At 44.1% G+C, this 15,324-nt stretch overlaps 1 protein-coding gene across 2 annotated transcripts in view; it reads left to right on the plus strand.

Annotated features, from left to right (window-relative positions):
* LOC117769187 (transcription factor COE1-like) overlaps positions 1 to 15,324 on the plus strand; it is a 97,503-nt gene that overhangs the window by 23,073 nt on the left and 59,106 nt on the right. For both annotated transcript variants that reach the window (XM_034597918.1, XM_034597917.1), the window contains exons 5-6: positions 1,412 to 1,485; positions 8,011 to 8,079. In XM_034597918.1, the coding sequence (XP_034453809.1) occupies positions 1,412 to 1,485; positions 8,011 to 8,079 (143 nt within the window). The remainder of the gene's footprint in view (positions 1 to 1,411; positions 1,486 to 8,010; positions 8,080 to 15,324) is intronic.

A 15,324-nucleotide genomic window follows, 5' to 3' on the forward strand; every position in this document is an offset into this window, starting at 1 on the left:
AAACTGGTGTAAATGTGCAGTAAACTGGTGTAAATGTGCAGTAAACTGGTTTAAATGAGCAGTAAACTGGTTTAAATGTGCAGTAAACTGGTTTAATGTGCAGTAAACTGGTGTAAATGTGCAGTAAACTGGTTTAAATCTGTAGTAAACTGGTTTAAATGAGCAGTAAACTGGTTTAAATCTGTAGTAAACTGGTTTAAATGTGCAGTAAACTGGTTTAAATGTGCAGTAAACTGGTTTAAATGTGCAGTAAACTGGTTTAAATGAGCAGTAAACTGGTTTAAATGAGCAGTAAACTGGTGTAAATGTGCAGTAAACTGGTTTAAATGTGCAGTAAACTGGTTTAAATGTGCAGTAAACTGGTTTAATGTGCAGTAAACTGGTGTAAATGTGCAGTAAACTGGTTTAAATCTGTAGTAAACTGGTTTAAATGAGCAGTAAACTGGTTTAAATCTGTAGTAAACTGGTTTAAATGTGCAGTAAACTGGTTTAAATGTGCAGTAAACTGGTTTAAATGTGCAGTAAACTGGTTTAAATGAGCAGTAAACTGGTTTAAATGAGCAGTAAACTGGTGTAAATGTGCAGTAAACTGGTGTAAATGTGCAGTAAACTGGTTTAAATGAGCAGTAAACTGGTGTAAATGTGCAGTAAACTGGTTTAAATCTGTAGTAAACTGGTTTAAATGTGCAGTAAACTGGTTTAAATCTGTAGTAAACTGGTTTAAATGTGCAGTAAACTGGTTTAATGTGCAGTAAACTGGTGTAAATGTGCAGTAAACTGGTTTAAATCTGTAGTAAACTGGTTTAAATGAGCAGTAAACTGGTTTAAATCTGTAGTAAACTGGTTTAAATGTGCAGTAAACTGGTTTAATGTGCAGTAAACTGGTTTAAATCTGTAGTAAACTGGTTTAAATGAGCAGTAAACTGGTTTAATGTGCAGTAAACTGGTGTAAATGTGCAGTAAACTGGTTTAAATGTGCAGTAAACTGGTTTAAATCTGTAGTAAACTGGTTTAATGTGCAGTAAACTGGTGTAAATGTGCAGTAAACTGGTTTAAATGAGCAGTAAACTGGTGTAAATGTGCAGTAAACTGGTTTAAATCTGTAGTAAACTGGTTTAAATGTGCAGTAAACTGGTTTAAATCTGTAGTAAACTGGTTTAAATGTGCAGTAAACTGGTTTAAATCTGTAGTAAACTGGTTTAAATGTGCAGTAAACTGGTGTAAATGAGCAGTAAACTGGTTTAATGTGCAGTAAACCTGGAATACTGGATATAATACTGTATATTATACTGGAAATGTGTCAGTGATACCATTTGTTTTCCTTTTGTTTAAAACCTATAAACTCGATCTGTGAGAACATGATAATTGATGAATACAAAGTGAACCCCAGACGTGTGTTTCTATTCGCCAGGCGATCCTGTACGAAGGGCAAGACAAGAACCCGGAGATGTGCCGCGTCCTCCTCACCCACGAGATCATGTGCAGGTAAAACCACACAAACTAACTGGGAGCTGCTCAGACATGATGATCAGCTTGGACTCACACAGGAGCATTCCAACATGAACTGTTCATTCTTAACGAGGGGAAGTGTGTGAAACACAGAGAGACACGTGTGTACTTGTACAGATGTGTGTGTGTGTGTGTGTATACTTGTAAAGATGTTTGTTTGTGTGTGTGTGTGTGTGTGTGTGTGTGTGTGTGTGTGTGTGTGCGTGCGTGTGTGCGTGCGTGCGTGTGTCAGAGAAAAGAGCAGCTGTTTGTCGTTCATCGCACCAATCAACACATTTGCTGGCCGGTGTGTCTCTGCTGTCGTCTGAGAGTTAATGGTTTTACTGGTTCAGACTGAGGAGTGAAGATGGAGAAGAGGAAGAGGAGGAGTGATGGAGGGGGGGTAAAAATAGAAACACACAACTGAAGCCAGAGTCCCAGAGCGTCGTCGTCTCTTTGAGCCGGTGATATATAACAAAACAAACGAGTTTACATGTGTAGTTTTGTGGTTCATCGAGGAGATTTAGTGGTTTATATGTGCAGTAAACCGGTTTAACTCCAGAGTAAACTGGTTCATGTGCAAACTGGTTTATCTCCAGTTTAAACTGTTTAATTTTAAACTGGTTTCTCTCCGGATCCCCCGGGCTTACATGTCAACGGATCTAAATGTGAATGAATTGGTATAAACATGGAGTCAGAGTGGGTCACATGTCGAGTGAGTCTTCATATGAATCAGATGTGACACTTGTTATTAAGCACAGATTAAAGTGAAACCAGATCATCAGCTGTGCCGGATGTGTTATTCAGTTGTGTAAGTGACCTCTGCTCTGTGGTTTATCTCCTCACCTCCTCACACAAACTTCACTTATCTTTCAACTTCCCTCTGACTTGTATAGAGCCCCCCCCCCCCCCATGAGATTCCTTGGATACGAGCTTCATTTCCATAATGACGGCAGCGTCTCTCAGCTTCAGTCATTATGTGATTGAGTGTGATTATTAACCAGCCTTCCCCCTGATGGATGCTGTGTTTCCATTCGCTAATGAGTGAGGATCAGAGAGCGTCTCTACATGTCTCTATCGTCTCACTCCCAGCTGACGTCTTCTTTATGGACGTCCCTGTTGGTTAGTCTACCTGGTGACACTCAGCAGGGACACCTCAGGGTGCTGGTCCCCAGTGTTCAGGTGGAGGGACACCAGGCTGTTAACCCTCACTGGTTACTGTGGAGATTCATGTCGTAGAAATATCATAAAATACCATATGAATAAAGACCATCAGTGACTGTATATAAAGACCATCAGTGACTGTATATAAAGATGATCAGTGACTGTATATAAAGATGATCAGTGACTGTATATAAAGACGATCAGTGACTGTATATAAAGAGGATCAGTGACTGTATATAAAGATGATCAGTGACTGTATATAAAGACGATCAGTGACTGTATATAAAGACCATCAGTGACTGTATATAAAGACGATCAGTGACTGTATATAAAGACCATCAGTGACTGTATATAAAGATGATCAGTGACTGTATATAAAGACCATCAGCGACTGTATATAAAGATGATCAGTGACTGTATATAAAGATGATCAGTGACTGTATATAAAGAGGATCAGTGACTGTATATAAAGACCATCAGCGACTGTATATAAAGAGTATCAGTGACTGTATATAAAGATGATCAGTGACTGTATATAAAGAGGATCAGTGACTGTATATAAAGATGATCAGTGACTGTATATAAAGACCATCAGTGACTGTATATAAAGACCATCAGTGACTGTATATAAAGAGGATCAGTGACTGTATATAAAGATGATCAGTGACTGTATATAAAGATGATCAGTGACTGTATATAAAGACCATCAGTGACTGTATATAAAGACCATCAGTGACTGTATATAAAGACCATCAGTGACTGTATATAAAGAGGATCAGTGACTGTATATAAAGACCATCAGTGACTGTATATAAAGAGGATCAGTGACTGTATATAAAGACCATCAGTGACTGTATATAAAGATGATCAGTGACTGTATATAAAGATGATCACTGACTGTATATAAAGATGATCAGTGACTGTATATAAAGACGATCAGTGACTGTATATAAAGATGATCAGTGACTGTATATAAAGACGATCACTGACTGTATATAAAGATGATCAGTGACTGTATATAAAGACGATCACTGACTGTATATAAAGATGATCAGTGACTGTATATAAAGAGGATCAGTGACTGTATATAAAGACCATCACTGACTGTATATAAAGATGATCAGTGACTGTATATAAAGATGATCAGTGACTGTATATAAAGACGATCACTGACTGTATATAAAGACGATCAGTGACTGTATATAAAGACGATCAGTGACTGTATATAAAGACCATCACTGACTGTATATAAAGATGATCAGTGACTGTATATAAAGATGATCAGTGACTGTATATAAAGACGATCACTGACTGTATATAAAGACGATCAGTGACTGTATATAAAGACCATCACTGACTGTATATAAAGAGGATCACTGACTGTATATAAAGATGATCAGTGACTGTATATAAAGACCATCAGTGACTGTATATAAGACCATCAGTGACTGTATATAAAGACCATCAGTGACTGTATATAAAGATGATCAGTGACTGTATATAAAGACCATCAGTGACTGTATATAAAGACCATCAGTGACTGTATATAAAGACCATCAGTGACTGTATAGTCGTACAGATCAAACACAGAAGTCGTAGTAAAAACACTGATCAATTAACATAATTCCATTTGTCTGATCAACATGTTCTCAGGTCAGATTCTGTGGTTCCAGAAGAGTGTGTGTGTGTGTGTGTGTGTGTGTGTGTGTGTGTGTGTGCGTGTGCGCTTGACCTCTCCATCGTATCATTGCGGCACATTAACCATTCTTAAACGGGACTCTGTTGTTTTCCAAAAACTACCAATCACAAACCAGCGAGCAGGCGCGGCGGCAGCAGCCAGGTTGGCACGCCGGCGTTGCCAGCGGGCTCTCGGAGGCCGGCCAGCTTCAGGCCGCTCTCCTCGCTGCCACCTCGCTCCCTCGCTGGCTGCCAGGCTCCCGGCGATGCTGAGAAAAGCCTGCTGCTCCGCCTGCCCGAGAGGAAGGCGGCTTCCCGGGCAGGCGGCGCTGCCTGGCAGCTGGGAGGCTGCAGCATCAGGCCTGGCTGCTGCAGGCGAGGCGTTCCAGGCCTTCGGGTAATTACAACACTTGCCCTTTGAAAGCGAGCCCTGTGCTGCCGGCCCTTCCTGATCGGTGTTATCTGGACGCTGTGATCCGAGCGCCGGCCTCTGACGTCGTGCTGCACCGTCCTCAGGGAGCCTTTGAAGGGCTCTCTCAGTGTGTGTGTGTGTGTGTGTGTGTGTGTGTGTGTGTGTGTGTGTGTGTGTGTGTGTGTGTGTGTGATAGCGCCAACATGCCCAGACAAACCCTCTCTTTGTGCTTAAAGTAGATTCCACTTGTCGCGACGTCTGAAGTGGCCGCTGAGCGGCGAGGAGGTGTGGCCAGCAGTAATGATGCTTGTGTGGCCTGGTCGAGGCTCGGCGGCCAAACTGGCTCCTGTGGCTGAATTATTTTTGGGGCCTGTCTGTGTTTGTGTGTGTGTCTGTGTGTGTCTGTGTGTGTGTGTGTGTGTGTGTGTCTGTGTGTGTGTCTGTGTACAGCGACCTGAGGAGCCTGTGCAGCAGCGATGAGGGACGAAGGCTCTCTGCCAAAATGAGTGACAGCAGCAACTACACACACTGTTTGTTTTGCGTTTGCCAGTTTTGAGCCATGCACACACACACGCACACACACACACACACACACACACACACACACACACACACGCACACACACACACTCACGACTTCACGCTCCCTCTCAGGTCTGTGTGTGTTGTTCTCTCAGTCATTAGCCGGCCGTGGTGTTAGCCTGTTTGCGGCCCGGGGGGAAACGTCATTAAGGCGATATTGTGGACGCTCAGCCAAGGTTTGTTTTCGTCTTTGGAAAGGGGCCCCGGGTCCCTGGAGGGGCCCCGGCAGTGCTCCTGGGGTCCAGTTTGTTTATAACACTTCTTTGGCAGTTTGGAGGAGGTTGTCACCACAGCAGCACCAGTGGGTTTCCAATGCTAATTGGTCTCCTGGAACTTTCACTAATGGTTCCAAGTAGCTGGGGGAATAAATTATTGTGGCGCATTCTGCGGCAACAGTCACACAGACACACAGAGACAGGGAGACAGCGGGGACACAAACACAGCGCTTAGTTTATGATTTTTCTGTACTTACAGATCAAACGGCGTGATAAATGATTCATAACGTGTCTCATTTGGCATTCGCAGCCTCGATTTGATTCTTGTTTGTCAAATGGCAATTTGATTCAGGACAGCATGGGGCGAATGCAGGAGTGTAATTGGACGTCACGGGTCATGTGCAGTATGATTAATTTTTAAGAATTACCGCAAGAAATGTTGATAACCCACAAAGAAAGAAAGAGGAGGACATGAGTTCAGCTTGTTAGAAGATACAGACAGAAACGAGACATGATGTCAGGAGCGTTGTTGTTGTCATCAGTGACATCACGTCAGATTCTCACATCATCAACACACACACACACACACACACACACACACACACACACACACACACACACACACACACACACACACTCTGATGTTCACTGTTAGAACTCACCCGTTTCCCACCAGAGCAGAAAACTGAGTTTGACCGACTCCTTCACGTCATTAGATGTGAAATGTGAGAGTAATATGATCTGTGCAGTGTTTCTATGAAATGTTGTGGACGCGTCAGGACACAAAACACAAACGGACAAATTCAGGAACATTTCAAACTTTTTGTGTGAGGTGAGATCAGGCGTATGTGACCGACTAGTTGGGGAAGTTTAATTTAACAGATTCAAACAAGTCGAGACTTTGAGACGAGCGTCGTCCTCTCAGGTTCTGAGTGCAGAGCGACAGGTGTGTTGTTCATGTGACGGCAACACGACTCGTCAGGTTTGAAATGTTTTTAAATTATATCAGGATTTATTCAATGAGTCCAAAGTAATGGATCCACACAGGGGGGGGGGGGGGTTATACTGCAAAGTCACTGTTTACTTTTGGATTTTTTATTTTATTGCTGAAATGCATCAACATCTCAGGCTCTTTAAAACGACCTGTTTGTTTAATTGTCAAATCTTTGTTTTAGGATTCCCAAAAAATGAAGCTTTAAAATGTATCATTGTTATAGTTTATTTGAATGTATAGTTTGACTCAGGGGCCACTTACTAACTTTTCTACATTTTTCTGCACATGATGATCATGAGCCTCATTTTTTAATCAAAATATTATCTCAATGATAAAGTTTATCCTCTGGTGACAGTAGAAAGCTCAAGGAAACAACAATAGGTTTGATTAAATAAAATAATTTGTGCTCATTTAGAGGAAGTAATTATATTATTATTATTATTATTATTATTATTGTTATTGTTATTGTTATTGTTATTATTATTATTATTTCACTCCACTGTCTCGCTAAGTTATATAAAGAATCTTATTAAATGATATTAACATTTACAAATGTTCGAAGGTTCAAGTGAAGCAAAATAGAACCAAGATGTTTTTGGTCAAATAGATGTTTGATTTATTTCAAGGATCTAAACTAAAAGAAGAAGTGATGATATTATAATGAAAGTTGATATTCAGACGAGTCGTTTGTCGTCACAGTGAACGTGAAGAGAGAATCTGTCTGTGATGGATATTAATGTGCTGCACTCGGCCTGCTGCTGTTCAAACACCACACTGACCACACGCCACCAGAAGCCTCATTTGGCTCCACCCGTCCCCTGCAGAGCTGAAATAGAAACACAACACCCCCCCCCTCTACTCCGGATGCCTCCACAGACTGTGGACCAGCGGCCAGTGGGATGAGACGCCGGCTGCTTTGCCCTCTGGCTACCTGGACGGCTGTTTGGCGAGCAGTTGTCCGGTTGGCTGGCTGGTTGTCAGGGGCGGCAGCAGCGTTTGGAGTTTTCATGTGAGGGGGGGGGGGCAGGGGTTCCGCCATCGCTGGGTGTCGGCCAACTGTTAGTGACCTTGGTTTGGACCAGACCCAGCTGGACACTGTGTGTGTGTGTGTGTGTGTGTGCGTGTCTGTGTGTGCGTGTGTCTTTCAAAATAAAAGTTGTCATCCTGGAGATACTGAGTGCTTTAACACTTTATTTTGAAGCTCTGTCACCTCCTGATCTTTTAAAAAATCTTTTTGGAGACAAAGTTAAAAGTTTTGATTTGAAACATTTGCTCTAAAACTTTAAATTTAATTTAGTTTAAATATTCATTAATTAAAAACTTTATTCCTGTGCAGTGTTGAATTGATTCTTTGCCTGTAGAGTCTGTTTTGTTCTTTAACCATTAAACTCTGTCTCTGTCTCACGCTCAGATAAACGCAGACTGAGCTGAGGTTTGACCTGAACGTTGTCTCTGACTTTGGATCTTTTTCTCTTTCAGTCGCTGTTGTGACAAGAAAAGCTGCGGAAATCGCAACGAGACGCCGTCTGACCCCGTGATCATCGACAGGTAGGAGCTCCGTGGTTTCTGTTCCTCTCCGTCCTCTCAACTCTCTGCTTCACTCGGCCCGCTCGCTGACTCTCATTTTGCATCAGGTGGTTGTTTTTCAGATTTTGCTGCAGTTTTGTTTCTTTCTTTTCTTGGTTTAAATCAAACCTGCAGAAGACGTCAGGTTTGACCAGTTTTCATTGTGTTGAGGTGAATCTTGTTTCCGAACGTTCGCTGGTTGCGTTCAGTGAACAGAGCCCAGATCAGCATCACTGGTGCTTTTGGCTCTGGAGCTTCTTGTCTGATGATTGTTTCCATTTCATCTTTGAAAGTCAGACTTTAAACCTGCGGCAAATACGTAAATAAATACTCTTCACTCAAAGTCCACTCACTCTATTTTTTCATCAACATCTAAGTTTCCAGAAAACAACCTGGTTTGTTTAGTTGTCACGTAGAAATCTGTGATCTCCAAGACAAACTTTATTCACTGACACTCGCTCGAAAGCATCAACTTGACATCAGTGGAAATTAATCTTAAAACTATTGGAATATAATTAAGAATAATAATAATAATATGTTATTTGTATATTTAAAGTGCAGCAGCTTCATCCAGTCGTCGTCTTTGTACAAACACAGACGACATCTGATTTCTTTGTTTCCTGATCTGTTTTCTCACGTCTCACTTCCGACACGAGGCTCGACTGTGTGAACTGTAATCAACACCACATGGAAAATAACGTGTACAAACAGGCACTCAGATCAGACGAGCTCGTCGTCCTCTGACTTCCCTCTTGTCAGGTTTTAGAAACTGGATGTAATGGGACACAGATTTCCCTCCTGTTCTGGACGCCGCTCGCCAGCTCAGGACACTTTAGACTTTCCGTGTCCCTGGTTTTCCTCCAATACTCGGTTCATCCGGGTCATTGAAAGACTTACAAACACAAATCAATACGACGTTTTCCAAAACCATTGTGTTCCCTCACAGGCGTCTTGTCAATAAATGTAAATGTGATTTTTATAAATTCTGGATTTGGGCCACAAAGTCTTTCAAAATAAAAGCAGCTAAACTGACTGCGATCAGCTCCTATTCTTTCAAAATAAAAGCAGCTGAACTGACTGTGGCCAGTTCCTGTTTGAACTCAGTGATGAACAGACAAATGCAACTGAATCACTGTGACACTGAAGGAAACTTAAATACATGAAGTTCCTGGGATCCCTCTGCTCTCGTCCCTCAGCGGGAACGCTAACCCGACAGCCAATCAGAAACATCAGCACCACAATCCCTTATTAGTGTTTGTCCTCGCCGTCTAATCCCTCCGTCCTCCACGTCCTTGGAGTCGGCGGCTGTCCATCACAACCAACAACTGCGATTGGTCGGGTCGCAGTGTTGGGAGCCAATGACCTCAGAGGAGGTCAGAGGGGAGGACGTGTGTGCTGGGGGGGGGTGATACTGAGTCCATGTTGGCTCATTAGAGAGGCCTTGGACTGCGGCCAGGACACACGCACACGGAACAGAACATGCATACACTACACACATGTTCATACATGTCAGAATGGGAACTCATCCGTGTGTCCGTACACATATGGTGTGTGTGTGTGTGTGTGTGTGTGTGTGTGTGTGTGTGTGTGTGTGTGTGTGTGTGTGTGTGTGTGTGTGTGTGTGTGTGTTTGATGGGTGTTTGTAGAGGTGTTGTCACTTCTCTGTGTTCTGTCACACATGAGATGGACTCAATACATCCCCCCCAACAGAATATAAGTCTATATATAGACATATATAGACTTATATTCTGTTGGGGGGATGTATTGAGTCCATCTCATAGACTTATATAGATTGAAGTCCTGACCACGTTCCACCATTCACTTGATACGTACATGTAGATAATCACTAATGAAGACATGTGGAGGGTTGTGACCTCAGTCTCACGCCGTAGCGTCCACATCTTTACGTATTAACGGCGTTAGAACGTCCTGTTGGAGTTTTCACCGCATTGCACAACATGGACATACAACAGTTACCAACTGATGACATCACATGACCTGGATTACAGCGTCATCAAGAAGAACGATAACGAGGAGCAATCTTTACAGAACTATTCCAGGTTCTGGTTTAAAATGTCCTTGATGCGAGTCATAAATCAGACTCGTGTAAACATCCTAATCAGATTCATTTGTGTGATTCAGATTATTGTTGTTCATGTAACGTGATCACTGTGTGTGTCTGTGGGGACCAGACCGTCCTGTGTGTATTTGGGCTTGTTGTCCTGGGACTGACGATGGATCAGCGTGTTCACACTGATGTTTTCTGGTTCTACCTTCTGGTCCTTGTTGTTTTTCTACAATTAGGACACTAAAACATATACTAGACCACAGACACACACACACACACACACACACACACACACACACAGACACACACACACACACCACACACACACACACACACACACACACACACACACACACACACACACACACATCTGCTGCTGATTTACTGCAGCTCTGGTTGTTTCTCTGCATTTAGCGGCTGTTTAGAAATGCAGGATTTATTACTGTGACCCCAACACACACACACAGAGGGTGAGATGTGGGGGGGGTGTTAGTGTGGTTAGTGACCCGTCATGTAAATGATGTGGTTCAGTAGCAACAGTAAAGCAGTTTCATTGAGGAGATTCACGTCTCCCTGAAATAAATCAAACGCACACACAGACACTGTGGTTCACATGCAGCCACATCGGGCTCTTCCTTCACCTCCATCGTCTCTGATGAGTTCTCCTTCTGTCGGCTTCTGACCTTTGACCTTTAACAGTCAACAGGTAAAACACAAGCAGAATCAGAGGTGGTTTTCACCGTCGTACCACTTTTTCTTATTGGTGATCAGATGTCACCTCCTGTTCTGTGGAGCTTTGTCTCATCGTGTCAGACGTGAGCTGAGCTCTTGTGATTGGACGGTGACACCGGGTGTCAACAGGGTCTGAGAGAAACAAGCACTGAATTCAGATTTCAGAACCTCTGGAGCAACAGAGTTCCTTGTTGTGTCTCGACAGAGAAGCTGTGCTGATGAATCAACTCTGAAGATTCGTCTTTAATCTAATAACGCTGATCAATCAGCTCAGAGTTGATTTCATCGCCATACGATTAAGGACCAACCTGTTGTGTGTCCCTGTTGATAACAAACCTACAAACGCACAGTTGTTGCAGGTAATTATGTCTCGTTTTATTGTTTTAGCTTTTCAACCTGAAACTGAAGGTCAGAGCATCAGATAAAACAGGTGTGTGTCTGTGTGTGTGTGTGTGTGTGTGTGTGAGAATATGCGTGGCAAGCTGCCTCTTTGTTTCCTCCGTTTGCTGGTTAATGGCTGAAATCCTGCCGAGGCAGCAGAATGCCGCTGCTGACGGATCGCCGTAATACCGGCTTTATTACACGCTAATATTGCAATTAGATGGGTGGCCAAGTCGCCCGAGCTGGGGCAATAAATCGCCACAGAGTGTCAGAGCGTACGAGGAGGCCGAGCTCTAATTACCCAGAACACACCTCTTCACCGCAGCCTCCCTCCTCCTCCTCTGTCTGACCAACACCCTCCTGCTTTAATGGTCAGGCCTTACATGGAGGTCTCGACCCCTCCAAGACACCCCCCCCACACACACACTCAGATCACCACTTATTCCTCTAACACCATTTGCAGCTTTGATGTAATCTGTAGAGTGTTGAGGTCAGAGTGATGGAGTGTGACCTTTGACCCCAGTTACCCCCGGCCCCGCCCCCTCCAGCTGAAGAAGATGTTTCTTTCCGACTCTGACGGCGATTATCTTTATTTATTTGGTTTCGTGTTACATCAGGTTAAAATCGGTGAGAAGAGATTTATCATTGAGGTGAAAGTTGAACTTTACTGAACTTTAATGTTTCTGTTGTGAATCGGTTTACGTCTTGTGTCTGTTTTTAAATCATCTGAAACTAGTTAAATGTAAATGACTACATGTCCCATGAGAATAAACTACAGGAAGTGATTTGACCTGATCTGTGGAGGGAAATCGAAGGTTTGAGAAGAAGCGTGTGTTTACCTGTTTGAAAGTGCTGACCGCTCTGAAGATGAATCATCATTTGCACAGAGAAGCTCCTGTGCAGCGTCTTCGTCTCACTGTTAAGATGCTTTATTGTCTCGTGGGAGCTGAAACGCTGGCGAGGCAGCCGAGCGAGAGGAAGGTGTGATTTAAAAGAGACGCTTCAACACAGGATTCAAATGAGAGGGTTTTATTCACTTTTATTGGTTTGTTCTCCTTCACATCAAAGTTTCATTCCTTTATTTCTGTCTGACGCTGTTCAAGGCTTTTAACTGAAGTTAAAACCATCAAAAAGACAAAAGACAAAACTACTGAAAATAGAGAACGTGTTTGAGATGAAGTAATGTTCTGTTAAAAAAACTAGAAAGAGACGACTGGTCTGGTAAAAACGTGACCAACAAAGAGTCACCCACTGAGGCTCCACCCACACTGACCCACTGAGGCTCCACCCACACTGACCCACTGAGGCCCCACCCACACTGACCCACTGAGGCCCCACCCACACTGACCCACTGAGGCTCCACCCACACTGACCCACTGAGGCTCCACCCACACTGACCCACTGAGGCCCCACCCACACTGACCCACTGAGGCTCCACCCACACTGAGGCTCCACCCACACTGACCAACATTCTGAGCGACGACGAGGTGGAAGTGTTACTGACAGGAAGTGTTACTGACAGGAAGTGTTACTGACAGGAACTGTTACTGACAGGAAGTGTTACTGACAGGAAGTGTTAGCGACGCTTTGTGTTCACCGCTGCTATTCGAGTCATGTGACTGATGAGAACCAATCAGGAAGAGAACGTCTGCGTCAGCGTTTACTAAAGTCTGAGTTTCTGTTCGTCCACACTGATCACAACACGAACAGCTGTGTTACTAAAAAGCACAGGGAGTGATGACGGCTCCCATGATGCATTTCACCAACAAAAGTCAATCACAGAGCTTCACATTCAAACTGAAGAACAGATCTTTACAGTGTCAAGATGGAAGAGCTTCAGGTCAACTATGATGTGTGTGTGTGTGTTGGACCCCATGGAGGGTTAACTCCACCGGGTGGGTTTGTGCTGGTGGTGGTGAGGGGGGGTTATCTGCCCCCACGGACCCTTCCCAGCAATCGTGGCGTATTGATCGGGCGAGCGAGGCCCATCGGAGCCGGCCAGATTAAGAGTATAGATTTACAATAAAAGCAGGACGTTACTGGCTAGGCGAGGCTAAAATTGAAAGCAGGGAGAGAGATAGTGGTGGTGGGGGGGTGTTTGCTGGAGTTTACTGCAGGGGTTTCTGGGTAATTTGACTTGAGGTTCAGGGTGATGGTGCAGACATGCAGGTCAACTGCTGCGATGTGATTTCAGCTTTATGGCGGTGATTTAAAGAACCTGATGGAGCAACGACGTGTTAATGGGGCTTTGTAGCACGGACACAAGGAGAAGACCTAAAGGGGCAATGCATCATGGGTAAGCAGGTTGGACTAATGGCTCTTTTATTTTGAAGGCTGATTCTGACAGAGCTGCTAATTGGTCAGATTTTGTGTCAGCAGCCAAGATGTCCAATCACCGATGACCATGTTCAGGCAGAAACCAGAGCTTGACGGGTTCTAACCACGGACGAAGTGATCACATGATCCACGTTCCAGGACGCCACGACACTAATGACCCACCGTACTGAAACTAGAAAACATCCACTTGTGAGTCTGAAGTTTCATCCTCAACGTCCTCCTACTCGCTGTTTCACCCGGTGTCCCTCTGCGGACTGGAGCCTCTGACTACAGACTCTGTCCAGGTGCATTTTGGGAGATGTCGGCTCCATTTGATGGAAGTTATTACATTCAACATCTATGAGGGGCCCTTTAGGGGTTCAGTATCTTGCCCAAGGACACTTCGGCGTGCAGGTGGGGAAGACTGAGGATCGAACGGCTGACCGCCTGGTTGGGGGACGACCACATTACCCCTCAGCCACAGCCGCCCCCACACAAACCTTCACCGACAACTTACAGCTTCTGTTTAGGCAAATCCTTTAAAACCATGAACTTAGTTTGGAACCTGATAAAGTTTCTTAGCTGGGACCAAACAACAGCATGTTTTCAAGTGACGAAGACTGTGGGTGTGTCATATTCTATCAGGAAGACACATGGAGCGGTTCTTTTAAAACCTGGTGAGAACGTGAGCTGGTTCTCTGAGTAGAACCCAAGTTCCACCATCCTGCTGCTGACAGGATGGTGGCGCTGTAACTGAGGTCAGAAGCAAATGAACAGATGCATCAGTGACGTGTCACATCTGCAGTGAACCAAGTTTGTGGCCAAGTGTAAAATATAGATGTTGGTCGGACGCTGCAGCCGGTGGTCTGAGGTTCAAACTGAATTATTGACACACACACACACACACACACACACACACACACACACACACACACACACACACACACACACACACTGTCGTCATTGTAAACAGCTGATGAGTTTTTCGTCTCTTCTCTCTTTAGAACATCACTTCCTGTTGGAATTTAATAGGACAGTTTACATTTAAACAGAAACAAAAGACCAAGACAAGTAACAAGAATGTCCCAGAGGTGTGTGTGTGTGTGTGTGTGTGTGTGTGTGTGTGTGTGTGTGTGTGTGTGTACTGTGTGTGTGTGTGTGTGTGTGTGTGTGTGTGTGTGTGTGTGTGTGTGTGTGTGTGTGTGTGTGTGTGTGTGTGTGTGTGTGTGTACTGTGTGTGTGTGTGTGTGTGTGTGTGTGTGTACTGTGTGTGTGTGTGTACTGTGTGTGTGTACTGTGTGTGTGTGTGTGTGTGTGTGTGTGTGTGTGTGTGTACTGTGTGTGTGTACTGTGTGTGGACCAGGAGATATTGGGGTGGTGGGGGTGCTGTGGGGGGTTAGTAACCTGTGGTCTCAGCTCCACCTGTCTGTGTGTCTCCATTAGTCTCAGGTGTAGCTGGGGGCCCCGGGGGGGGGCCCTGGGGGGGGGGCCCGGGGGGGGCCCTCGGGGCTCGGTCAGGTTTGATGTGATCCAGAGAGAAATGTTCAGTGGGAAGCGGCGGGTGATGGTGGTGGTGGGGCGGGGGGGGTAAAGTTTGAACATGACAATTTTATATAAAATGTTCTAAATACATATTTGTGTTAAATGTTAAGAATAAACTTGTAAAGAAAATAAATAGAAATGTTGAATAAAGTAAATATAGATATATACTGTACATACATGAAATATGA

Source organism: Hippoglossus hippoglossus, chromosome 10 (genome assembly GCF_009819705.1).
Source record: "Hippoglossus hippoglossus isolate fHipHip1 chromosome 10, fHipHip1.pri, whole genome shotgun sequence".
NCBI classification, from domain to species: domain Eukaryota; kingdom Metazoa; phylum Chordata; class Actinopteri; order Pleuronectiformes; family Pleuronectidae; genus Hippoglossus; species Hippoglossus hippoglossus.